This window comes from Pelodiscus sinensis, chromosome 27 (assembly GCF_049634645.1).
Source record: "Pelodiscus sinensis isolate JC-2024 chromosome 27, ASM4963464v1, whole genome shotgun sequence".
NCBI classification, from domain to species: Eukaryota; Metazoa; Chordata; order Testudines; family Trionychidae; genus Pelodiscus; species Pelodiscus sinensis.
In genome coordinates, this window is record NC_134737.1 from 7,565,698 (window position 1) to 7,592,278 (window position 26,581).

The following is a 26,581-nucleotide window of genomic DNA, read 5'->3' on the forward strand; positions in this document are numbered from 1 at the left end:
CTTAGTGACAAAGAGTTTCCTTGGCATATTTCCCCCCATGAACAGGTCTAATGGCGTAACAGCCCTGCAGTAGCTCCACGCGCTCTGATGCTTACTGGTGATATACTCCACCACAAAGTCAGTTCCAGCAGAAAAATTGTGACTCCAGGTGATGTTTGCCCAGTTACTGTTAGGGAAAGCTTTTACGTTCCATATGGATGATCCATTCGTGGCTGGTGGACAGGTTAGAACAGGAGTTAGTACTTTGGATTATACACACATGGACCCTAAACTCACCTCTGGGTTGGACAAACTATTTCACAGTGGTTATGAATTACACAAGTTAAAGCCCCTTGCATTAGTGGAGGACATGCCTTGCTAGCTTACGTCTGCAACAATACCTAAGGCACATTGTATTCGTTAGTAAATTCAGAACTTGGCTGAAATCTTAGCTCTGATCCTTCACTTTATGGCTGTGTTTAAAATTGAGAAAGCATCACATCTTGTGTAATTCGTAAGTCGGTTCTTAAATTCAGAGAGGCTCTGCCTTATGTTATTGATAGATCAATGTCTGTATCGTAACTATTATGGTCTGGCTAAAAGAGTGCCTAATCCAAAGTGAGAGAAGCATTCATCAATGCATTATTTACTACCACAATCTAGAGGAGGGAGTAGGAAAGAGCATCTCCACGTTAATAATCTGCAAACCACAAGTTGGATCATGCAATCAAGCTTTTCCTAGTAAAAACATAAGTGGCTTTCAAGATGAGGAATGTCAGTATTACTCAGGAGAGTGCTTAAATATCTTCCTATTAAAATACAGCAAGTTACTGTGACTTGCATCTGCAAAGGGCCTTAGACAAAATTACATTGTGATATTTACATCCCACCGTTGTACAGACTTTGGTGTTGCAAGCTAAATGCTGGTGGTTTCTGACTCCTTTCCTGTACTCAGAAGAAAAAGTTTCATTCTTAAAAAATGGAAGATTTTTCCATAATATAAATGGATTGCACAGGGACATCTCCTTCTCTATTTTTTTCAGGGCCATGCAATCCCATTGGATGCTCAGTGTTCAGCCATGGGAAATGGAGTAACTAGAAACAGCTGCAGGAACCCTGTCCCAAGAAATCATAATTAGGGCCCCCATCCTACCAAGACTCACACCTATAGTTAGCTTATATGTGTGGGTGTGTAGACGCATTAAAGCCAAAGAGTCTACTCATGTTCTAACAGTCTGTGTAAGATGGGGGTCCAACCTGTTCTAGCTGTTACAATGCAGCTGAGTGTTGAGAACTTCTATGATTATATTGTGCATCTGGACACCTGTTGTTTTTCTTAAATGTGCAATTGCCGTAGTCAGCTGACTGCAGGAGAATTTCAGCTTTCAGTTAAAACAAAAAATGAGGTTTTTCTTTACCCTTGTTACCAAAAAAGCTTGAAAATATACGCCCAATGTGGCCTAAAGGCTCTGAATCCTAAAAGGCAAAGGAAAAAAACTCCGAAATTTGATCATTTAAATAAAACCCTTATGGGGGCTCTCATGCATGATTTTTGAACAACTGGGACAGACAATTCTGGGAGCATAGCACGTAAAATGGACTAAGGACTAAGAGGTGGAGTCAAATGAGAGAACAGTTTCTCACCATGGCCCTGTTTAGGAACATAGCAGTTCCTATTGATTTCTGCCTGGTGAGATAAATTCAGCCAGAGTCTCAGTAACCAGCAGGGTTATTGGGTCAGCTGATGAAGGGGTAGTTGATGCTTCAAGGATCATTGTGTGATTGTGTTTTTGTTCTGACCCTGGAGCACACTGGATGCCTGGCTGGCTTCCCAGAAGCAGAAGAACTTTGTAAAAGACTTTCACAATTTTTCTGAAAAATGTAAAGTTTCTGCATTTCATCCTAAATTGACAACAATGGCCCATTTTCACAATTTTTCACTTAAAAATGGTCTGCATTATGAGCATACAGCTTAATTTTTTTTTCCAATTTTGAATGTCAGAATTCAAAATTCATTTCAGCTAAAAAAATCAATTTGCTTTAAACAACACAAAAATTGCAAATGCATTTTTTTTGTATATTTCAAAGTGACAATGGTGGAAACCTAACAAAAACATATGCTTTCCAAACTATGAGATGATAGCCCAGAATTTATTATTCCCACCTCTTAAAATTACATTGCATTACTTTGTCACAACACTGGTGGTAAAATCATCTAGGCTAACTGCATGAGCAGATGATCTCTCTGCTTATGTTCTGATGCATGGTTTGAGATTAACATTGCTGATTTCTTTAGCTTGTTTGGTTCATCTGAGTCTTTTCCAGTGTTGTCTTCTCTGTATTGTGGTAGTACCCATTACTTATGTGATACTGCCTATTTTCAATTTGTGTGAACATTTCTCATGCAGTAACTTGTCTGAGACTTTTCTGGTAGCAGCTTCTATTAAGCTGCTTAGTTGTGGAAATCCTGCGACAATAGGGAACAGAGTCTGTATTTTGCCTTGTTTGCATGAGAAAGTTGTGTTGCCTCAACTTAAACTGGTGTATACATTGATCTGGTTAAACCAGCTCAGACCCTTTACGGATGCTCTCATTTCAGGTAAGAGTAGCACACTGCAATTTAGCTTAAACGTGTTCCTAATCAACCGATCCATCGGTGAATAGACAGGGGTTTGCATTGGTTTAACGTCTTGGGTTAAACTAGTGTAACTTTGTCATGTAGATGAGGCCTATCACTACTCTGTAAGCTAGAGAGGAACATATGTTCTGTTTGCATCTAGCAGCCCCAATAAAAAAAATCCTCATGATTTTTATTACTAGTCAGTGTGCTGCCTTTCCTCTGAAAGGGGAGCTGCAGGGATCTTTTGCACATGTGATTCTTTGTCTAAGCTGAAACTTAACTGTGAACTATTTTGATTGTATTAGCTTCTGCCACAAACTTAATGCACTTTTTGGGTTAGTGAATACAAATGATAATGTAGTCATTTATCAGTAAGTACCCATCTATTTACCAGAGATGCAATTACTGTAACTTTCTCTTAAAAGCAACAGAGACCCCTCTCCATTTTCCCTGTCAATAAATTAAGGATATTTAGAATCATGTTACATTAGGAGAGTCCATCTCCATGGAAATGCAGGATGTAATCCTTCCACTAGAGGCTGTAACACATGATAAATTGATCCGGGCCCAAAGGTGGAACTTGTCTGTATCTTACAATTTTAAATACTTCCGCAAATTTCCCCTGAGTTATAGAGCTAGACTACACTACTAAGAGAGCAGTGAGCATACGCCAAAAGAAACCCATGCACAATAACAGGTTGGCTAGCTCAGCTGGTAATAATAATAATAGAATCCCTTTTCACAGATAGCAATAGAAGATTTAATAATATTTTGTGGCCTGCTGAACTATCTCCTAAGGAATTTAAAACGTTTTGCATATATTAATTATAATCACAACAGTTCAGGAGGCTGATATTCTGCCCATTGTAAAGATGGAGAAATTGCAGCACTGAGATGTTCAACATCTCAGTGAGGCTTATCCAAGATCACACAGGAGATGGGATTAGAACCCAAGCTCCTGTAAACTTGTCCCGTGCTTTGATCCTTAGATCACATTCCATCCAATTTCTTGCTAAGCCACCCCCAAACCACTAAGAAGTCCCTCACTTGTTGGTTTTAAAGCAATGGGGTTTTCAAACTTTTTTTTCTCTTGACCCAGTTGAAGAAAATTGTTGGTGCTCACGACTCAACATAATTTGCCTAGAGTGTGGGCTCCGGGATGGGGCTGAGGATGAGAGCTTTGGGGCGTAGGGGGGGGCTCCGGCTTTGGGGTGGGGGTCAGGGCTGGGGCAGGAGGGGCTTACCTCAAGTGGCTCCCAGTCAGCAGTGCAGTGGGGGTGCTAAGGCAGCTTCCTGTCTCTCCTGGCACTGCAAACCGCGCTGCCCCCAGAAGCAGCCAGTAGCAGGTTCCCAGCCAATGAGAGTGTGGATTTTGTGCTCGGGGTAGGGGCAGTGCACAGAGTCATGTGTGCTCTTCCTCTCCGCCGACTATGAGCCGGGCCTGCTGCCGGCCACTTCTGGGGTGCAGCACGGTTTGCTGTGCCAGAACAGGAGGGAGCTGCCTTAGCACCCCCGCTGATCCTCCTGCAGCAACGAGACCCAGTGCCCGACATTCCACGACCCAGTACTGGGCTATGACCCCTAGTTTGAAAACCCCTGGTTTACATGACCTCTTGTGCAGCTTGTTAATTACAACCCTTGCTGCTGAGTGTGACAGGAAATAGCTGAAAGGCCCAGCTACAGTTAGACGGGTTAGAGGAAACAGGAAAGCGTAGTACCAAACTCCTGCTTAGTGGTGGCTGTCGGAGCACTCTCTGGAGTGGTTGTAGTGCTGGCGACGGTTGTAGTGGTTGTGGCAGCTGTTGTGGTGGTGGCGATGGTTGTGGTGGTTGGAGTGCTGGTTGGACTGATTGGCGTTGTAGGCAACGAGGTTGCAGCTGGGAGAGGGAAATGTAAAACACTGCAATTGTAGCAGAGGTTATACGCGTGGCATTTGCCACCCCCAAAGGCTAATCACACGCCTGAAAGAGAGCGCAGAATGGCGCAGCATAACGCAAAGACAAATCAGAATGGATGGGAGCTGGGGGCTGAGGGGAGGGGGGGACCAAACTGAACCATCTGAAATGAGCGAACGAAGCTGACTTTTCATTCTTTCCACGTGCACATTTCTAGCCACGGTCATGCACTTCGGCGCCAGCAGAGGTGGGCGTGTGGGGGTGCCTGGAATCTCTGGGATAAAGGGACACGCGAAAAATGCCGTAGGTGAGAACCGACACGTGAAAAGCAGCAGGCAGTGGGTGAGCTTGGCTCCCAAACAAACAGCTCCTAGTCTCGTTTTGGGCTGGCTGTTGGTTTTATTCCCTTTCACGTGGCTTAAAAACTTGCCCCTCTTTTCAGCTGCTCTGCCTTAAATATCCCCCACCCGTACCCGTTTTGGGTTTAAACAGCAAGAACTGGCATCCTTGGAATGAAAATAAAATAAGATGAACAACAGGGCCAATTTCTGCTCCCCGTTTTCCACCCAGTGAAACTGAGAAGAAACTTGAGCTCAGAGCAGTCAAGTTCCCTTTAAATAAGATTTATCTCTTAACGATATATAATAATCCTCTTTGGCACAGACTAGGCTAAGCGAAATTAAATTATTTTAGCCCACTGTGAACTAGACCAACAGCGTTCCTGAGCTAATGGCATTCTGCTTGTAGACATTTGAATTATTTCCATTCTAGCTCTATCTTAAAAATGCTGGAGCCGGGGGGAGCCGAAGAGATATTTGTATTAGAGGAGGGACGCAGCTTTCTCTTTTAATCTGGTAGGCATGTCTTCAGTTTTGCTTCCCACCATCTGCCTTTTCTATGTACGTATTTAAGATGAAGTTTGCATCATCCAGACTTTCTATACACCATTCTTTTCCTCACTCCAATTAGATCCCCCTTATGCTGTATTTCAGGAGAGAAAAAGGGTTATAGAAATAAATTATGCACACACATATTATGCATCAAGGAAGGATACATCCCTTTCTCTCCTAGTCCCGCCACAGTTGTAATGCAAACTGAAAGAACACTTAATCCTATGTACTAATGGTCCAGTAGTGGATTTTTTTGTGCTTGAGATCACAAACTGAATTACGGCATTTAAGAAATCCTTCACTTTTTGGATCCGCCTATACACTTTTGTGCCTTTAGCTAGGCAGGTGACACTACGTAGCTCTTGTTAATAGGACTGATTGGATGAAATCCTGTGGCCTGTGTTGGGCAAGAGATCAGACATGTCATTGACAGTGGTTCCTTCTGGCCTTAAAATCGATTACGAAGGTAGACAGAAGGGTTATTTTGCTATTTGAAGAAGCATGTCCAAGTGCTCCTTAGTTATGAATGAAGGTCAGGCCGTGTGAAATGTTTGCACCCCTACTTAATAATCTAACCCTCAGACAGTTATTGCCTTTGGCTCAGTGTGGATTTGATCAAATAGCACTTGTCAGAAAAATTAATCCCAAATTTTGCTTTGTGATCCTTGTACGGAAGGTTTTCATAAGATTCTCCCTTGCTAAGTGTTGTGATTTGGTGAGGTGCAGTGTCTCTATTGGTCATGAATGAGAGTTGGCAGAGGTTCTATTTTAACTGTGATCTTTATCCAAATAAAACCAACTTTTGGGGAGGAGTTTAAAAAGACAGCCCAGAACCTAGCCAGATCTTTGCCACTTCCATGTTTCCACTTATACTGGATATACAATTTGGCAGGTCTTGTGCCCAGGCAGAAGCCAGCTGATGTCAGACACCCCCACCCGCCCCGGCCAGGTTTGGGACCTTATTTTGGTTCTTTAAAGAGGATGCTTCTTTGCACATGACTCTGCTACATTCCAGGTCACTCATTGCTCAAGGTTCAGAGTGTGTCTCTGAGCTTCCCACAGGCTGATAGAAGGGTTGTGTACATGTATCATGTACATTTGATGGTTTCACAGCAGCCAGACCCAAAGAGTCCTACCCTGCCAATTTCCCCCCATCACATGGAATGATTAAAACACCAAAGCAACATTAAAAACCCCAATGCCCCACTCAAACTGAAAAGGAAACAATTTACAGTGTGCAAGCAAGACAACACGTCTTCTCTTTCCACAATATCGGGTCGGGTACAGATCTTTAGCGCTCAGATACAAACACAGCTACAGCCAGCATCATGCACAAGCACAGCCGTGAAAATAAAGCCATCCACCTCCCGCCACCCCCACGTCAAAGCTTTGATGTTGGTGAGGAAGCAAGAATGCCAAACAACACGTGAGAGAATCCAGAGAAAATGCAGCATGTCAGACCCAGAGCTCAAGTCAAAGAACCACAGGACTTGTGCTTGGAGACTTACGGAAGACATGTAGAATGACAAAGGCCTTTTTTATTTGATTAGGCCACCCCAAAACAAATGCCCCTTTGAGAACAGGAGAGGCCTGCTCTCCTACAGCTCTTCTTCATAACCAATTACAAGATCAGGGGTGTTTCTTATGCCCTGGGGCTATAAGGGACAAAATCTTGCACTGGGCCGAGAAAAATTAACAGCACTGTTTCTGTAGATTCCTTGCATTTTCCTGAAGCCCAAGAGAACAGAGTGGCTACTGGCAATATTAACTCAATGGACTCTAAAATGATAACCCTCTGTATACAGACTTTTGAACACACGTGATGAAAAGACCCAGAATAGGAACCAATACAACCTACTGATTTCTCACAACTTCCCTGTGAATCACCCTAACCCCATTTTACTGTGGGAGAAATCAAGGCACAAAGAAGTCACTTGATCAATGGCAGAGATATCCGTGGCAAAACTGGCATTAGAACTCACAAGGACCTAATTGCCTGTCCTGATACCATACCACTAGTATGTGCCTCCTGCTAAATCCTTAAAGGTCTATTTTGCACCCAAGGCACTTGGCAGGATGTAAAGTCTGTTCTCCCCTCAATGCCCCTTTCTTGGTGCATGGCTTTCTGACTTGGTGCTCGGCTTTCTGAATGGCTCAGCAGCGTATTATACTGGCTGGCGTGTGTTTACTAATTCTCACATTACACTGCAATCCTATCTATTTAAGAAAACCCAAACAGGTGGAGTTCCATTATCAGAGTGGTCCCGCTGCTGCAGGTGTCCTTCGCATCCCAAGGTGACGGCCTGTTTAAAGAAAGTCTGAGCTGTGCCTCGCAGCTCTGGCTGACAGCAACGACAGGAAGGATTTGCCCAAAATGCAGCAACACCGTTGAACGCTCCATTGGAAACACTACCCCAGGGTGGCGCCATCACATTGTATCAGGGGAATGCAGTATGCCACTGCAAGTTGGTGTGAGAGATTGGGTGTGTGTATGTGTGTGTGTTTGCGGTGTTCATTAAAATGAACCATGATGTCAAGCCTGTGGCAGACAAGGGACAGGCAAACGTAGGATCCTTAGATCCTGGAACCCCATAGCTCAAAGGTGCCCCAGATGGAGCTGTGAGAAAGAAGCAGGCTATCAGACAGCACCCCCATGCTGCACCACTAAGAAGATCAAAGTGGGAGGAAGGTGAGACTCCAGCTGGAGGAGCTGGGAAGGAGAGCACATCCCTGGGTTGGGGGTGATTTAGCTTTAATCTGCCCAGGAGGGAGACAATGATTCAAAGCTAGCACTTCATTGGGTTTTTAATATGAAATGAATCTTAAAGAATAGCTCAGCTGGTAATTCGAGGGGGAGGGGAAGGGGAGATTCTCTGCCCTTTGAATTCCAGCCCTTAATGAGGGCTGACTTCAGACAGGAGTGGGATAAAGGGTGACTTTGACAGAGAATCAGAGCTGCTCTGAATATCAGGACCATTAAAGACACTGTCAGGGGTAATGGTCGGTCAGGGAGCCAGTCTGGAATGAGCGGCAAGGGAGCAGTAAAAACGACACTAAAGTATTAAACCTTTACAAGTGTCAGGATCTCCAAGCGCTTTTACAACTTAACGAAGCCCAGCCTGTGGGAGAAAGTATCATTGTTGCCAGGCGGCAGATATGAAAATGGAGCCACGGGGAAATGAAGAATTTTTCGGAAGCACCTAATGGAGGAGCACAAGTCCCATTAACTTTCAAGGCCCTTTCAGTAGGATCCATGTTCTTTAGTCACCCGGGTGCTTTTGAAAATTCTACTCTATGTTTTAGCCGGCACAAAATAATGAACTTTGGCAGCGTGCCTTATTTAGTCACCGATAGTCCCCATTTGCAGGCCCCAGCAAGGGATTTTAGCGACTAGGGCCAACAATTTCAAGTGTGGCCTCTGATGTTCAGGAGACAGGAGACACGTTAAGTCTGGTTTTCAAAAGGGTGGGCACTGACTGCTCTAGTTGAAGTTAATGGGGCCTGCAAGATCCTCAGCAAGTCTGGAAATCACAGGCCACTTTTGAAAACGTTGCTCTTAAATGGCAGGGCAAAACGGCACCCACCAAATCTGGAAGCCCAGGTATGAAAATCTAGAGCTAATTGATTTGCCCAGGTTCCAACAGCAAATCAGAAATAAAACCCAGGAGTCTGCTGTTGTCTACCACTTCCATTTCCCTTGCTCTAAATCACTGGACAATTCACTCTCCCTAAAACACAGGATCAATAATATGTAAAGCACCATCCTCAGCATTGCAAAGCCGCCTCCTTGTCAACTCTTCTGAAGGCCGGGTAGGCTCTGATCCAGATGGACCCTGAGCTTTTGTGAGCCCAGTCCATCCTCTCCTAAGCTTCCTTCTACAGATACTGAGGACGCTGCCAGAAGATGGAGTCCCAGGGGTGAGGAGCAGTTGTTCGGATAAAATGGATTGGAAGTGCTGCAGACACACTGGCTGCTGGAGTTAATAGGCTAATTAATCCAAAAGTAAATGAGAGAGACCTGGGACATAATGGATTCTTCATGGCGTGCTGACTCCACTTAAGCTCTTTGCTGGAACCTGCATACGCTAATAACCCCATCACTGTTTTCTCCCAAGACCATTCAGATCAACAGCAGGAATGGAGAGTTGACAGGCGCCTACACTCCATGTGAGGAGAAGGTTTTTCATCAGGCAGATGGGCCCATCTTCTGTGCTACAATCACCGGATTAGAAAGTGGGTTTTATGTAGGACTCCCCCATGCTTTTTGTCTCCTTTTGTGCTCCAGCACTAGGCTAGAGATTCATGGCTATCTCCCACTCCTCTATGAATTCAAGTCCTCAGAAACCGGGGGGTGCAGTCCTGAATGTGCAGTGAAATATGACAAAACCATGCACGCCCCTATTGCTCTTTAATTATTTAGAGAAGCTTTTAATGTGCTGTTAGGCTGCAATCACTACTTTACCCCTGAGCATCTCTATAGAATCAGTAGGCTTGGGGGGAGGTGATTAATTTTTTATGAATTTGGATGGATAACCAAATGCATTACCAAGAGATTTTTTTCTTTCAACAGGAGGAAATTGTACACAGAAAAAAATTACACTAATTTGTTCAAATCTAATAACTGTAGAAAACCCAGAAGGAAAATCAAGGGATGGTTTTTCACATTAGATTGCCAGATTGAACGGCCTGCATAAAAGAGAGGTCTGCAGTTTTCCACAAGGGATACTTTTCTATCATTGTCAGGAAATGTCTACACTGCAGAGTTTTTGTGCAAAACCAGTTGTTTTTGCGCAAAAACTCGCGGAGCGTCTACACCTCAAGCGTGTTTTTGAGCAAGAAAATTTACAGAACCTGAGGGGTTTCTGCGGTATAGATATTCCTCTTTCTACAAGGAATAACTCCTTTTTGCACAAGAACTCTTGCGCAAAAAGATGTGTGTGGATGGGAAACAGGGTTTTTTTGCGCAAAAAGAGCTTATTGAAAGAAGCATGATGTGTGTCCATGCAGTATGGATGCTCTCTTGTGCAAAAGCGCATCTCTTTTCTGATGTGCTTTTGCAGTGTGGACATGCTCATGTGCAAGAAGTTTTTGTGGAAGATCTCTTCTGCAAAAAGCTTCTTGCGCAAGAAGCTTGCGGTGTTGACATAGCCTCTGTGTCTAGTGTTAAGGGTGACATTCTCCCCAACTCTACTCCTTTTATCAGAGTGTTGGAAGAGACCTCAGGAGGTCACCGATTCCAACTCCCTACTAGAAGTAGGAGCAATCTCAACTAAATCATCCCAGCCAGGACTTTGCCAAGCCGGGACTTAAAAATCTCTAAGGATGGAGATTCCACCACCTCCCTAAGGAACCCATCCCAGTGCTTCCTCACCTCCCTAGTGAAATAGTTTTTCCTAATATCCAACCTAGGCCTCCCTCACTGCAACTTGAGACCATTGCTCCTCGTTCTGCCATCTGTCACTACTGCAAACAGCTTCTCTCCATTCTCTTTAGAACCCCCCTTCGGGTAGTTGAAGGCTGCTATCAAATCCCCACCTCACTCTTCTGTTCTGTAGACTAAATAAGCCCAAATCCCTCAGCTTCTCCTCATAAATCCTTCACTCCAGCCTCCTAATCATTTTTGTTGCCCTCCACTGGACTTTCTCCAGTGTGTCCATCCTTCTTGTGATGGGGGGCCCGGAATTGGATGCAGTACTCCAAATGTGGCCTCACTAGTGCCAAATAAAGGGGAATAATCACTTCCCTAGGGCTGCTGGCAATGCCCCATCTAATGCACCCCAATATGCCATTAGCCTTCTTGACTACAAGGGCTCACTGTTGACTCATATCCAGCTTTTCTAATCCCCAGTCCCTTTTCTGCAGATCTACTGCTTAGCCAGTTAGTCCCCAGCCTGTAGCAATGCTTGGGATTCTTCTGTCCCAAGTGCAGGATTCTTTTCCTCGTTGAACCCCTTTATAGAAGGGGGGCAAAGGAGAAACCAACAAAAATCAGCATTTAGCCATTTAAAATACAATCCTTTCGAGCTTGGAAAAAGCTTCCAGTTTTAATCTGTACGGTATTATGTGAAGGAACAAAAACCATTTGGGTTTTTGGTTGCAATCTTCTACAACAGTGCTGCAGGGATGCAGCTCTGTGTGGACTATCAAATGTTTTGTTTCTTCCATATGTAAATGAGACCCCTTTGGGTTTTTACACGGGAATCCCATCCTTGTGCCTGTGCCCCTCTCTAGATCTGGCATGGTCATGAAATGTAAATCTGAAAGGATGAAGCGTTTGGCTTGATTTCATTAACGTCATCTGATTTCCCATACACAGTTGCAACAGACTTGGAAAAGGGGGTGTTGGTCATTCCCCCGTCCACCCCTGCAGTCCCCCCAAAAGGACCATTTTTGAGTGAAAAAGATCTTGAGATTAGTAGCAGTTTCACTGTAACAGAGCATCCAAGGAGCCAAGAAAATCTAAGTTGGTGAGCAGAGAGATGAGTCTATATAAGAAGGTCAAACAAAATTGTACTAGAAACCTACACTTCTTAGGATGATAAAGAGCCTTCTAGGTCAAATACAATTAATATCAGATGACACCAACAATCTAATCCTTGCAAGCATAAATCTACTAATCATACCCTGGGGCACAATGTGGAGTGAAATTTTAAACTGCTACAAGGGCGGTGATTTCTAATTCTAGTCTCATGTATCCCTGCTACTTATGTTAGACCAGAGATGGGTAATAACCTGGCAGTGGTTCACCAGGGTTAGCCGCCGGCAGGTTGCCACCTCTATATGTACCTGCATGGCGGCAGGCACCAGTGATCGCATCTCCCATTGGCCACATATCCTGACCAATGGGAGTGGTCGGGAGAGGCGGGGACCAGGACACCACTTCCCACAGCTCTCATTGGTCAGGATTAGTGATCCACGGCTAACGGGAGCTGTGGTCATCGGTACCTGCGGCTGTGCAGGTAAATATCATGGTGGGGGCACAGTGGGAGCTTCCCCTGGTGGACCGGATCCATCCCATGAGCCGGTATTTGCCCACCCCTGTGTTTGACTGAGGGACAAGTGGTCCCATTACAGACCAGTGTATCTCACACTGCTATGGGAAGAAACAAATATTGTTTGCCATTGAAAAGCTAGGAATGGCGTCTATCTGATCTTACCAAGCACATCATTTCAGTTACTAACATTTCTCCTCGTTTTCAGTTCAAACATCATCTTCGTGGCCCCTTGAATACAAACTAACCTTTCTGTTCCTTTACAGTGAGAGCTTAGGACTCACTAGCCAAAGGGCAAGGCATTCCTTCTAACTTCCGCAGTTTGAGAAATATGAACGGCTACAGTCATGATGAAACTGCCAGGATGCAATAAGAAGAAAGATGTGATTTTAAGATTCAACGGGATCCGCCAAAGCTAGAAACACTGGTCCTGGCCCAGAGAGGAATTTTAGATCTCCATGAACTCTTTTAAGCTAGGGTTGAAATGAGATGTTTCTTGTTCCTTTGGTTGTATGAAACCATATGGGAAAAGTGTATGTTTTATATTCATTACTTCAAAGCTCAGAGCAGACCAATCTGGTACCCTTTGTTTTAGGAAGGGACAATACAGTAAAAGAAAGACAGGTCTGTAAGTTAGGGAAGTTTGCAAAATAATATTGATTAAACAAACACTGCTGTAACAAAATGGGGGGAGGGCATCTGTGGGAGTAGAAAAGCAGAACCTAAAATGCACCATTTTGTGATGGAAAACAGGCACTGTTTGCAGTCATCACACAGGCAAATTTCCCGTAGAAATCCCATTTCCTTACAAGGAAAACCAAATGCCCCTACCCAATCCTCAGAACTGTGTCCCGGAATATAAAGCATGGCTTCTTACAGATCCCTTTCATGCATGCAAAAATGAGTGTTGGCATCTCAGATCAATAGCTTTTCATTGGCACAGGGTATTTGGGATGCATTTGCTGGTAGACACCCATGTACTGCTTATCAGAATCATTCTGACTGGATCAGCTGGGCTGCAACTGCTTCTGCAAAAATCTCAAATGCTATGTTCTGAAAAAGTCATTTCTCCGAAAGCTGCATGCCACGGATCCTGTTATATTTACACAGGGGAAAACCCCCTCATTATTCTCCCTCCCTCCCCTGCAAAAAAGGTTTCAGAAGCTATGCTTTAGTGTTTGCAGGGTTGACACATGTTGGGTAGTTGGGGATTTAGGTTTCCTAGAAAGCAGACAGAGCCCCCCCACCCCCCCGTTCAAAAGAACGTAGTTTCTCTGTATCTCAGTGCTGTGATGGAAATATACAGCAGAGGGCAAAGCCAGCAAATAGCCTCACATGCAGACATGCATAGCTGCTGCAAAAACCCTTAACCCTTTCAATGGAAGCATGGGAAAGAGAGAGCTCTCTAACTGCTGGCCATAGGAGAGAGTGTGTCGTGTACACTGTGGTGTTCGCATGTAGAATTGTCTGTGCAAAACACACACGAGCAACTCACATGTGTGTTTCTAGATGATACAGCTGCCCTAGAGCTGTACAAGGATTTTCAGTGTGTGGTGCCATTATTTGTGTAAAATGCTGCATTGTCAAAGGAGACTACCCCTCTGTGCTGGTGGGTGGGTGTTTGTACATGGTATCTCTTAGCATCGCCATAGCATTCTGAGGGTGTACGTTAATTAAGCTGCACGTTACACCCTCGGGCAGTATGAATGCCACGCATTGTCCCCACTGGACAGAGTAGAGGACAGCGATGCATAAAGGGAAAGCAGCTTGTGCAGAGTTGGGCTACAACCTGCCTTGCCCTGCGTCCATGCCCTAATGACAAGGCCGCACACTGCTTTCCCTGAGTTGGGTGCTTCTGCAGCAAAAGCAGGAGGAAGTAGGTTTCATTTTATTTTTCTGATGCTAGCTCCTGCAGACCATTACCAGGGGCTGAGTACTGTGCAGAGATGTACTGATGCTAACAACTTTAATGGTAGTACCACGGTATTTTCTTCTCCCTGTCTGCGGTGCTTTGCTCCAAACAGCAGTGTTCCTTATAGCCATTTTATCCCCCAATAGCTTAGTTTGCTCATTGAATGGGTTAATGTGGTACATGCGTAAGTGCCAGCACACCCTAGAGACAGCCCTTGATGGCGCATTGCCCCATGCCTGTTACCTCCGCCTCCAGCTGGTACGATACCTGGGGTTGGAGTGGCTTCGGAGTTCAGCGGCCAGATATAGGGAGGAGAATACGAGGACAGCATAGAAGAGAGGAGAAGAGAAAACAAAGGAACACATAAAACCACAGCACACTTGTGAGACTAGGGGATCAGTCATTCACACTGTCACCAAAGGCTTTGAGAGAGAGAGAGAAAATTCATTAGCCACACACACCCCAACAGTTGCCTGTTATTGATAGCTATTTGCATAGGCCAAAGAGAAGGAAGATTCCCGAGAACTGTCAAATGAAACATCACTCCCAGGCGTCATCTACAGTACGAGTTTTCTCAGCCAAAAATATGCTAATGAGGGACTCATTTGCATGAGCTGCGATCTCATTTGCATATTTTTTGCCGATCTGTTTTTGCGCTAGGGGTTTTTGCGTAAAAACAAGCAGTGTGGACATTTTCTTTTTGCGCAAAACCCCCTTTTCCTGCAAGATCGGTATACCTCCTTTTTTGGGGCATAAGGATCTTGCGGAAAAAGGGGATTTTGCGCAAAAAGAAAACGTCCACACTGCTTGTTTTTGCACATAAGCCCCTAGTGCAAAAACGGATTGGCAGAAAATATGCAAATGAGATAGAGACTCATGCAAAAGAGACCCTCATTAGCATATTTTTTCAGCAAAAACTCGTAGAGTAGACATAGCCTCAGTGAAACACACCCCACCTCCTGAGCGAACGGATACTAATGATCAGGCTCTGCCCTGATGCGTGCCTTTGATTAAGGAAAGCATTTAAGCGGGTGCTTACATTTCATTCAACTAAGGACAAAATCTCACCTTGCATGGTTAGCTTTCTGTAAAGTCCAACCTCAGGCTCATATTACTTATGTAAGGTGAATCTGACCCAAGCTGCTGTAATCTGAACCTTCTCCCATTGAGTTCCAAGTTCTTTTTAGGGGGTTGATAGCAAATATGTAAAAATTCAAACCGTAGTCATTTAAAGCTGATAAACAACACTGTGCATATGTTCACGAATCGAATCCTGCCTAACTTAGCCGTGTGTTGAGACCTACCAGCTCTCATGTTCAAGAGCCAAATCCTGCTCACTTTTCTCATGCGGCTTAGAATACCAGATCTCATCCTTGCTGTTTGTTTTCACTAAAAGATTCACTCTTAGTGAGTGTCATTGGCCAGGAAAGGGAAACTTGCTTTGAACACAAGCTCTGTTCAGGCTGACATTCACAGGGCCTGTATTTACAGGGATTTCTGAGACAATTATTTCTCATTCCAAGTACGAGGAAGGAAATACAAGGAATCTCCACTAGCACTGTGAGATAGCTGTGGGCAAATGCTGTAGATCTGTTAGGAAGCTGGAGCAAAAGCCAGCAGGGAGCTATTTAAAGAACTGATAGGGACGCAGGATGCAATAGGATACTACCTATAAGAAATGTTAAGTTACTTTCACCACTGAAACAAAAGACAGGACTATGCAGCACTTTAAAGACTAACAAGATGGTTTATTGGGTGATGAGCTTTTGTGGGCCAGACCCACTTCCTCAGATCAAATTGTGGAAGAAAATTGGCATGACTATATAGACCAAAGGGATATAATCAAAAAAAGCAATCACATAAAATTGACATATCCCTTTGTTATATTTGGTCATGCCAATTTTCTTCCACAAATTGATCTGAGGAAGTGGGTCTGGCCCACGAAAGCTCATCACCTAATAAACCATCTTGTTAGTCTTTAAAGTGCTGCATAGTCCTGTCTTTTGTTTCAGCAAGACCAGACTAACACGGCTACATTTCTATTACTATTTCACTACTGAGTATGACTATCTATAACCCAGCAAAGTGAATAACAAGCATATGTAGAACAAACAAATCTACAGGATAGTATCCATATCCAGTACCTGTCTTCTTAGCAGTGCATTCACTGAAGCGCCTGCTTCAGAAATACATAGTGTCTGGCAGGGACCACCACTGAAATTCAATCTTTGCTAATATTACAATGCTGTGTAACAGTTCTGGAGCTGGTCTGCTTAAAGGCCCGTAGGAAGTATTTCATTTTTACTGTATTTTCAATCGGTTACTTTTCCCACCCACCACAATTAAGGAGGAGAAAGGCAAGCAAACACCCATTAAATAAAATCGGAAGTCTAACTGAATTGTATGTCTGTTAGCAAATGCTATAGAATAGAAAGCGCCGGCTTTGTCTGTCTTCCATCCCTAAGGGCTCCTGAACTTTCACTCGGTTGGATGGATGTCTCACAAAGAGCATTTTATCCTATTATGAATCCGTGAGTTGTAGCTTTTTCCTTCTGCGGGTCGTCTATTGATTAGAGGGGTGATGGGAAAGTGGCAGCGGGCCCCCCCCCTCCTCCAGCCTGTCTCTGTGGTGGCTCTTGGGGTTCTGCTGACTGGTGGATGCATTTGTTTTATAACTCCCCTTGTGACAATAAAAACAGTTTAAGATTGCCAGGAAATATGCAGGCTCTGTTGCGTGATGCTTAACACAGGGGAGCTGCAAAGGTTGGTGCTGGGATGTGAACATTCCAAAGACTTAAAAACACAATTAGGCTACATCTAGACTGGCAAGATTTAGCACAAATACTCTAAACGCAAGAGTTTTTGCGTTAGAGTATTTGAGTAAGAGAGCGTCTACACTGGCATGTGCCTTTGCGCAAAAGATTTGCTTTTGCGCAAAAGCATCCGTGCCAGTGTAGACGCTCTCTTGCGCAAGAAAGCTCTGATGGTCATTTTAGCCATCGGGATTTCTTGCGCAAGAAATTGATGTTACCTGTCTACACTGGCCTCTTGCGCAAGAACACTTGCGCAAGAGGACTTATCCCTGAGCGGGAGCATCAGAATATTTGAGCAAGAAGCAGAGTATACAGTAGAATGTCAGTATTCTTGCACAAATACTCATGGCCAGTGTAGACAGGCGGCAAGATTTTGTGCAAAAGTGGCCACTTTTGCGCTAAATCTTGCCAATGTAGACACAGCCTTAGGGTTTTGTATTTACAAAGTGCTTTATCCGGATAAGATTGGGGCCTAACCTAATTTGGCTCACCACAATAAATGAAATCCCTGTTGGATGAGAGACATTGATAAGTGGTTGTCAAGCAGCAATTCTGGTGGAAAAAATGTATGCAGTACATCTCGATGTAAGTGTGTGTGCGCTCTGGCATGTAATAGGTAGCAGGTAACTAACGAAAGGAAGTATTTCTTTACACAATGCACAGTCAACCTGTGGAACTCCTTGCCAGAGGATGTGGTGAAGGACAGGACTTTAATAGGGTTCAAAAAAGAACTAGATAAATTCATGGAGGTTAGGTCCATCAATGGCTATTAGCCAGACGGGCAGGGATGATGTCCCTAGCCTCTATTTGTTAGAAGCTGGGAATGGGTGACAGGGGTGTATCACTTGATGGTCACTTGTTCTGTTCATTCCCTCTGGGGTATCTGGCGTTTGTCACTGTTGGCAGACAGGCTACTGGGCTAGATGGACCTTTGGTCTGACCCAGTATGGCCGCTCTTATGTTCTTAATCACCAGAAATTTTTCCTCAGCGGTACCCATTGGGTCTGGCAACCTCTGGTGCAGTACACTCAGGATGCTGGTATAAAGGGCCCAGTTGACCCCATACCCTCTCAGTCCCTTCTTTCTGGCGGACTTTGACAAAAGGGTCGGAGGGAGGGGTCTTGGAAAGGACAGGTGCAGCACATCTTGATGAACAACAGTTACAGAAAAGTTAGTAATTTTTGCTTCTTCAGGTGATTTCATGTGTCCATTCCAGTGCAAGTGACTCCCAAGAAGTTTAAAAACCAACAAATTGTCTGGTAGCACTTTAAAGACTAACAAAACATGGAGATGGGATCATGAGCTTTCGTGGGCACAGCCCACTTCTTCAGATGCCCAAAGTGTTGGATGTCCAGAACTAAAATAAATAGGAGAGGAGGGGAGAGAAGGAAAAGAGTGTGTGTGTGGGGGGAAACATGAAGAGCTGTATACATGTAGTAGTTGTATACATGGTGGGCTTGGAGTCCACAGACAGGCTGACTGCAACTGGCATCATGTTTGGCTGTTGAGCGATGGTGTCATGAGTAGAAAAGGCATGTACTGACAACCAAGTCGCTGCTCTGCAGGCATCCAGGACAGGGAATGGGACCAGGAACACCATTGATGCTTGTACCTGGTGCTATGGCCAGTCAGGATAGCAGGTGGTGGTACACCTGCCTGCTCGTCACATGTGCCAATGCATGACATGATCCAGGATGAGGTCCTCTGAGTCAAGATGGGGAGACCTTTCATCCCATCAGCAACCACTGTGAAGAGCTGGGTGGATCTATGGACGGTCTGGTCGTCTCTGTGTAGAGTACTAGGGCACACCTGAGGTCCAGAGGGTGGAAACTGTATTCCTCCCTGTTTGTGTGTGGCTTTAGTAGAAAACTGCCAGGAAGACTGGCTGATTAGTGCAAAACCACCTCTGGGAAGAAGGCAGGATGCAGCTGCACGTATCCTTAAAGAAGATCGCATATATGAGGCTTCTGACCTAAGGGTACAGCTGTCCAAGACCATTCTGACTGAAATACTAGTTACTGGAAAGGCCACCTTCCGGGGATGATAGGACAGGTGGCACAGTTTGCGTGGTTCATACTGGAGGCAGGCTTAGGTCCCTCGGAGGAATGAGCACTTGTTTTTGTGGGCATAATCTCTCTAGGCCCTTGAGAAAACAAATGGAGATCTCACATGAGAAAGTAGGATGGTTATCCAATGGGGAGGGGAAGAATCCTGAAACAGCTGTGAGGTGTGCCTTAATCGATGAAATCACTAATCCCTATTGTTCCGGGTGTACCAAGTACTCAAGAATGGCCTGTAGCGATCACTGCATGGCTGAGAGGCTATGTTGAGATGTCCAAATGGAGAACCACTTCCATTTGGAGAGGTTATGTAGCCCTGGGAAGGGACTTCCTGTGGCTTCATAGGACCTGGCAGATCTGCTCCAAACAGGCTGACTCTGCGGCAATTAGCCATGTAGCTTCTGTGATGGAAGGCACTGTCGTTCAGGTGGAGCAATCAACTGTGGTCTTGGAAGATCAGGTCTGGGAGTAGGAGCAGCAGCACTGGAATCACTAAAGAAAGGCCTAGCGGTGTGGCGAACCAGTGCTGTTGGGGTCTGGCTGAGGTTATGAGAGTGGGCCATGTGATTTAGGTTTAAAACAAACAGAAGGAAGTTTTTCTTCACTCAGCGCATATTCAATCTGTGGAACTCCTTGCCAGAGGATGTGGTGAAGGCTAGGTCTTTAACAGGGTTCAAAAAAGAGCTAGATAAATTCATGGAGGTTAGGTCCATCAATGGCTATTATCCAGGATGGGTAGGAATGGTGTCCCCAGCCTCTGTTTCTCCGGAGGTGGGTGACAGGGGAGGGTTCACGTGAGGATTCCCTGTTGTGATCCCTCCCTCTGGGGCATCTAGTATTGGCCACTGTCAGCAGACAGGATACTGGGCTGGATGGATCATTGGTCTGACCCAGTATGACCGTTCTTATGATTGTTAGCAGAATATTATGCTAGAAGGCAGGTCACTGAAAGACAGAGTCTTGTAACAGCAAACATAGGGTCTGAATCCCAGTGGAAAAAGCGTGCAATAGCACGGGAGGAGGGGAGGACAGATGAGAGCTCTGCTGGGTTACAGAGAAGCACCAACAAAATGAAGTAAGCTAGTAACTATTTACACTCCTGCATACAGCATGAAGAAAGCTGGAGAAAAAAATGAAGACAGCTGAGGAAAGCTTACTGCAGCAAAGAGAGCTGTTCTTGTGACTGTTACGGGTCATCAGAAGGAACGGAAAGGGCCAAGAGTCGGTCTGGCCCTTTCGACCTTCAGTAGGGGGTGCCCAAGTTGACAAGTCCCCACTGAGGGAGCAATTCCCACTTTGTGCTTGGGAAGGGGAGAGCGCGCACACCTATGTTCAAATGGACATGTGCAATCATTCGAAGAACTGCACCTTGTCTTTATAGGTTGGCGATAGCTCAGTCTGAGAGTGTCAACCCACTGTGTTTCTCTGACCATGGAATCCTACCCTGAGTTATAGATGAGTGAGCTATTCTATTTAGGGTCTGGGCACCCTACAAGTAAGAGAGAGTTGCCCATGTTCTTAGCTACTGGCACAGTCTCAGAAATGCACTTTGACACTGCAAAGAAGATACAAAGCTGTTTCCGAGGAATTCCGAGCCCCGGCCAAACACTGTTACATTGCTCCCTCTGGTGGCTATCTGATGTATCTGTGCTCTTCCAGGAAAGCGAGAGCGCACAGTAGAAGCATCTCTGCAGACTACTGGCACACTACTTTTGGGGGATGGATTAACTGCACCCCAAATTTAAACCCTGTCAGCTTGGATTCTAACCACTAGGCAGCAGTACTGTCTCCTTCTGATTGTCGTCCGAGTTACACCGATAAACTAGACCGCCTGCCACTGGCTGGCTTGATGTTTTCATCTTTGCTGGTCTCTTCTAGGACAAAAATGCCAGAATACTGTGTGGTGTTGCTTTTATAAATATCATAGAATCCTAGAGCTGGAAGAGACCTCAGGAGGTCATCAAGTCCAGCCCCCTGGCCAAGGCAGGACCAATCCCAACTAAGTCAACCCAGCCAGGGCTTTGTCAAGCTGAGACTTAAAAACCTCTAGGGATGGAGATTCCACCACCTCCCGAGGTAACCCATTCCAGTACTTCACCACCCTCCTAGGGAAATAGTTTTTCCTAATATCCAACCTAGACCTCCCTCCCCTGGTATAGACTCCACCCCTACTGACTAAACACATAGTGATCCCCAAAACACATCCATTAACTTGGGTCTTTTCCTCACTCCCTTCATTTCTCTTGCCAGATGGTATGCAAAGCCCTGACCTCTCCTTCCTGCCTGCTAGTTAGTAGCTGTGGACCAACGTTCCCAGTCTCCCCTAACAACTCATCAGGTTGGGCAATGAAATCCAGCAGAGATGCTGTTGCTTGTTAAACTGTAGAGATGCCCTAGCATCCTGCCCCCTTGAAATGGATAGATCGCCAGCTATGTTTTTATCTCCCACTGATGAATCCCAGCCTGATGGCTGTGGCCCTTTGTCTTCCAAGTCTAACATCAACACAACTGTATTCTTCACAGAGATTTTTCAGTGTACTGGAATCCGCACCGATCGTGTCTGTGGTGAACTCTTTGTGGAGCTACAGTAAGAGGGTCTTTGAAATGTAGGGCTGGAAGCGACCTCAAGAGGTGGTGTAGTCTGGCCTCCCACCCTGAGGCAGGGCCAAGCAGAACATCCCCGATGGGTATTTTGTCTCACCTGATCTTTAAAATTCCAGTGCCAAGGATTCCAAAACTTCCCTAGGTAACCTTTTCCAGTGTTTAATTATCCTTGTAGTTACAAAGTTTTCTTAATATCTAATCTAAATCATCTTTATGATGGCAAAGGTCTACTAGAGAGTCTGACTCTGAAAATCCTCATAGAGGATATATCTAACTAGTACTATACAGCATGTGAAGGGGCTGGCAGAACCAGGAAGGGGACACATATGGAAACTAACTCCTGTGCACACAGCAAGCATTTCTCTCCAGTAATAAAAGAGAGAAACCCTCATGCTTCAGGGCTTAACACAACCGCTAACTACCTGGGGCCAGGAAGAAACTTCCCATAAGGGTAGACTATTATTTAATTACTGTCCTCTCTGAGGGTTCTTGTACTTTCCTCTCAAGCATCAGGTGCTGGCCATTATTTGAGGCAAGATCCTGGGCTAGATAGACCATTATTCTGAGACACTCTGGCAGTTCCTACCTTTCTAAATTTGAAAATTACAGTTGCCTATCTAACTCATATGGCCCTCATTAATATTGTAGCTGAGCAATTCACAATCACAAATGAATTTTATCTGCACCACATCCCTTACAGAGGGGTAACTGAGGCACAGAATAGATTGTCAACTGTACGAAGAACTAATGGGTAGGAACTTCCTTGCCTAGGGACCACTGACTCTACTTCTGTCACAGTGAGAGGGTTACCCTTGTTCCCCCAATAAAACCACCTAGTCTATGGGATTTTTTCAGTGTAATCCTGTAGTTTCAGAACCCGGGCATAATGCTCCTTGTGTCTTAACTCCACCGGGAGTACGCACCCCTCCTCCAAAGCCACAGCAATGCTGTCCTCCACCTACCTTCATTTAGTGGGGCCGGCGACTCTTCCATGATGGATTCTCCATCTCCCACCTGTGTCCTAGCACGCAGGAAGAATCTATAGCGCGAGATAGGGTCTGTCCTCTGGAGCGTAAACCTTGTTTGGTTGGGGGAGAAGTTCTCTACCAGCGTTCTGCCCGTTTTGGATCCATTAACTGGGGAGAGAGGCAAGCTGTGTAGGCTTCAGCTTTGTTTCAGACACACGCCCTGTTACACGTTTCCTCGCCTCACACTCTGGGACACCGGTTGAAATCAGCTGATGGTCCAATATGCTTTGGGATTGACTACGCTCAAGAGACAGCACAACCCATCCGAGAGAGCAAGCACGGCCCGCTGCCTGCTGAAGGGGATGTGCGTTGAGGAATGGTACAGCTGAACTGTACTGGGTGCCAGAGATGAGATCCACATCCACGCAGAGGACTGATATGAGTCCTGCTTTTGCTCTCCTAATACAATTTGCAATGGGCACGGCCCCTTCCTTTGGCCCTTTTCACAGCAGTGAATTCCACCCTGTTTGGGGCAGTTTCACTCTTCCTGCAATAGTTTTCTAAGGGAGGGAAGGGGTGGGAAGAGGGAACTATCGCCTCCTTCTTACTGTATTTCCCATTTATTAGTGCATTCTTGGGTTAAGCCTTATTTCCCCCTGCCCCCTATGGCCAAGTCCTGAGAGATGCTGAGCACCTGCGGCCCCGAGCGGCTTACACTGAAAAGTTGCAGGCGCTCAGCATTGCAGCAGGATTGGTCCCCATCCAAAACAGCAACTGTTTTACCTTGTCAGGGAAGTCTCTAATTAATGGGCCACTGTGGTGCCGTCACAGCTGGGAAAATACCTTGTAGCACCTGGGAGGAGATGCTCTTTCTGGGTTTGGCGCTGAATAACCTTCTCACCGAAGCGAACACTGGATGAGTTAGAAATCACTGACCAGCTGAGAAAAACAAACAGGTGTGGCACGTACAGGCTTGGTATCTAAGGTTGTATCCCGTGAGAATTCCATTAGGATGTTCAGGGTGGTCCCACTCCAAAGTGATGGTTTCCAGGTTAGGCTGTCGGATTCTGAAATACCTGGGGGCGCTGGGTACTTGGGAGAAGGATGGGACCAGGAGGGAGAAGGAAAGAAAAGACAACATCCCTTACAACAAGGTACACAGTGCAGGCGGGCTGACATCATAAAGATATACACACACAAAGGTCAGGTGCTGATGGGAACAAAAATGGCCCTAAAAACCATGCACCAGCAGAGCGGGTTGCATAAGCACAGTGAGATGGAGCTAACCTCAGAGCAATTGTGCATGTGAATCCAACACTGGAGGCAACAGAAGCAGGTCTATTCATTTAGTAACTGTGTGGCATGTACTGCAATCTGATCTCATGGGAACAATACCAGGGCAGTGTCCGTCTCACCGACATTACATTCAGAATGGTCAACCAGCCTGGCCCCCTGCTTGTCGCAGACCACAGCCCCTCAATTCCCCCTCCCCACCATGGAGCCACAACCTATTGCTGAATTACTGAGTATAAAGACTTCAAGCAACAGTGAATCCACCATTTACACTAGCTGAAACCTGAAAGGGGCTTAGGCCCCGTGCAGAGAATCCTTGACCCCAAATAAGATGATCAGTTAGGTCCTGAGAATGTGGACAAGACCTGCCAGCCAGGCACCTGCCCAAGAATTCTCTGTAGTTAGCTCTCAGTCCTCCCCGTCTAAGGGCCATCACTGGCTGTTGGAGGGATTTGTTCTTGGGGAGCTAGATTGCCTATATCATTACAGTTTGCAATAGGGGCATGTATACACTAGGAAGCTATTCTGAAATAACTAAAATTGATGTACTAACTCCCAAAATAACAAAATTGAAATAGCATGTCCACGCTACAGGGAAATTGCATATCCACACTCCCGCTATTTCAAAATTAGCATTATTCCCTGAGGAAAGCATGAGTACAGATTTTTAAATAAGCGGCTTGGTCATGTGGAGGCTCCGCTTATTAATTCAACCTAAAGGGGGTTATTTTGAAAAAAAGCCCTCGCGTAGACCAGGGCTAGGAGATTTCCTACGGCTCATGTGGCAGATGCTTGCATTTTTGGAGATGAAGTGTTAGCGTTTGTGGCCCAATTTCATCCTTTGTATGTGTAGTTTGTCTACTTAGATATATTTGTGGGTATCTCTGCACTGGCCCTAGTGGCACCCTGAAGGCTGTTTGCTGTTATACACAGAGACTGTGTCTACATTGCATGCTTCTTGTGCAAGAACAGCCATTCTTGAACAAAAACTTGCCGGCTGTCTACCCTGCACGCATGTTCTTGCACAAGTAAATTTACAGTTTAGCGTAGGAAAACAGGGCTTCTTCCAGAAGAGTTCAAGTATCAGAGGGGTAGCCGTGTTAGTCTGAATCTGCAAAAGCGACGAGGAGTCCTGTGGCACCTTATAGACTAACTGAAGTGTAGGAGCATAAGCTTTCGTGGGCAAAGACCCACTTCGTCAGATGCATGTACATGCATCTGACGAAGTGGGTCTTTGCCCACGAAAGCTTATGCTCCTACACTTCAGTTAGTCTATAAGGTGCCACAGGACTCCTCGTCGCTTTTCCAGAAGAGTTATTTCTCTCCCCATGAGGAATGAGTCCTCTTGCGCAAGAGCTCTTCCACAAGAGGGCAGTGTAGACAGGCAACATGAATTTCTTGCGCAAGAAGCCCCTATGGTTAAAATGGCCATCAGAGCTTTCTTGCGCAAGAGAGCATCCACCCTGCCATGGACGCTCTTGCGCAAAAGCACATGGCAGTGTGGACGTGTTCTTGTGGAATATTTTTTGCACAAGTCCTCTTCTGCAAAACAGTTCTTGCGCACGAAGCCTGCAGTGTAGATGTAGCCAGAGGCCGGTCAAGTCTCTCCCTTTGCAAAGAAAAACTGTAAGGGCTGTTCCGTGTATAACAATCAGTAATGTCCTGCGCCTGCTCCCTATATAATGTACTGAGATGCAGAACGGGCCTGGTTTACTCGTGTTATAATACAACGAAGCCACATGGAGCCAGGCGCTTGGCTGGTGTAATTCACCTTTTGGCAGGAATGCTCGATGTGGAGGAGACAATAGAAGGGGGGAGGATTGCACAGATTACCCTGGGATATTTTGCAGTTTTACCTAATCCTCTTCCAAGCCTGTCAAGCCCTTGCGGGGATGTGTGTGTGGCTCCCAGCAGTCAGCGGACACAGTGATGCTTGGCCACTGGGGACTAAAACCTGCCTGGTGTGGGTAGGCTTGGAGCTCCAGGAAGGGTTTTTCCACCTTTAGTGCATCTCCAGTGGCAGCAGGACAGTACTGAAAATCAGGAGGGGCAGAAGCACCCTAAAGTATGCGTGGGGGAAGGGAAGGCACGAGCACCTGACCATGACTCTGCCCTCTGCACTGCGCTTTCCCGAGACCCCCCGTATTGCTCCAAGCCCCCACTCTTGTGTTTCTCCTTCTCCCTAAGCCCCTGCCCTTGCATTACTCCCTCCTCTGCTTGCTCGTCTCTGCCCTCTCCCCTCACTTGGCCTGACAGCCAGTAAAAAAGAGGGGGGGCGCCACTTTTCAAAGTGATGGGGCCCTAGTCCCCCTTGTTCCCGCACTATTGCCTAGCGTTTCTGAGAGCTAGGAAGTGTGCCCCACTCCCCAAGGAATGAGGCGTTAGGGTAAGATGGGTGCATAGGCAGCAGCATGCACCGCCCCCTTGCAGTTTTGCCCACCAAGGACCAAGACATCCAATGCGGGTGGCTCATGGGATGTACAGCTTGTTTGTGCGCACCCGGAGGGACAGGATTTTGCTCTTAAATCTTAGGGCTGGGTGTAGACCCGTCTGAT

General features: G+C 45.7%; 1 protein-coding gene across 19 annotated transcripts in view; it reads right to left on the minus strand.

The window, feature by feature from the left end:
• NFASC (neurofascin) overlaps positions 1–26,581 on the minus strand; it is a 278,159-nt gene that overhangs the window by 26,860 nt on the left and 224,718 nt on the right. For 14 of the 19 annotated variants that reach the window (XM_075910489.1, XM_075910486.1, XM_075910494.1 and 11 more), the window contains 5 exons: positions 23,703–23,825; positions 22,728–22,901; positions 14,556–14,570; positions 4,318–4,476; positions 96–212 (listed from right to left, as the gene is read on the minus strand). The exons of 1 other annotated variant lie outside the window; for it this stretch is intronic. In XM_075910489.1, coding sequence (XP_075766604.1) covers positions 96–212; positions 4,318–4,476; positions 14,556–14,570; positions 22,728–22,901; positions 23,703–23,825 — 588 coding nt within the window. The remainder of the gene's footprint in view (positions 1–95; positions 213–4,317; positions 4,477–14,555; positions 14,571–22,727; positions 22,902–23,702; positions 23,826–26,581) is intronic. 4 more of the 19 variants (XM_075910505.1, XM_075910503.1, XM_075910504.1 and 1 more) reach the window with 1 other exon arrangement.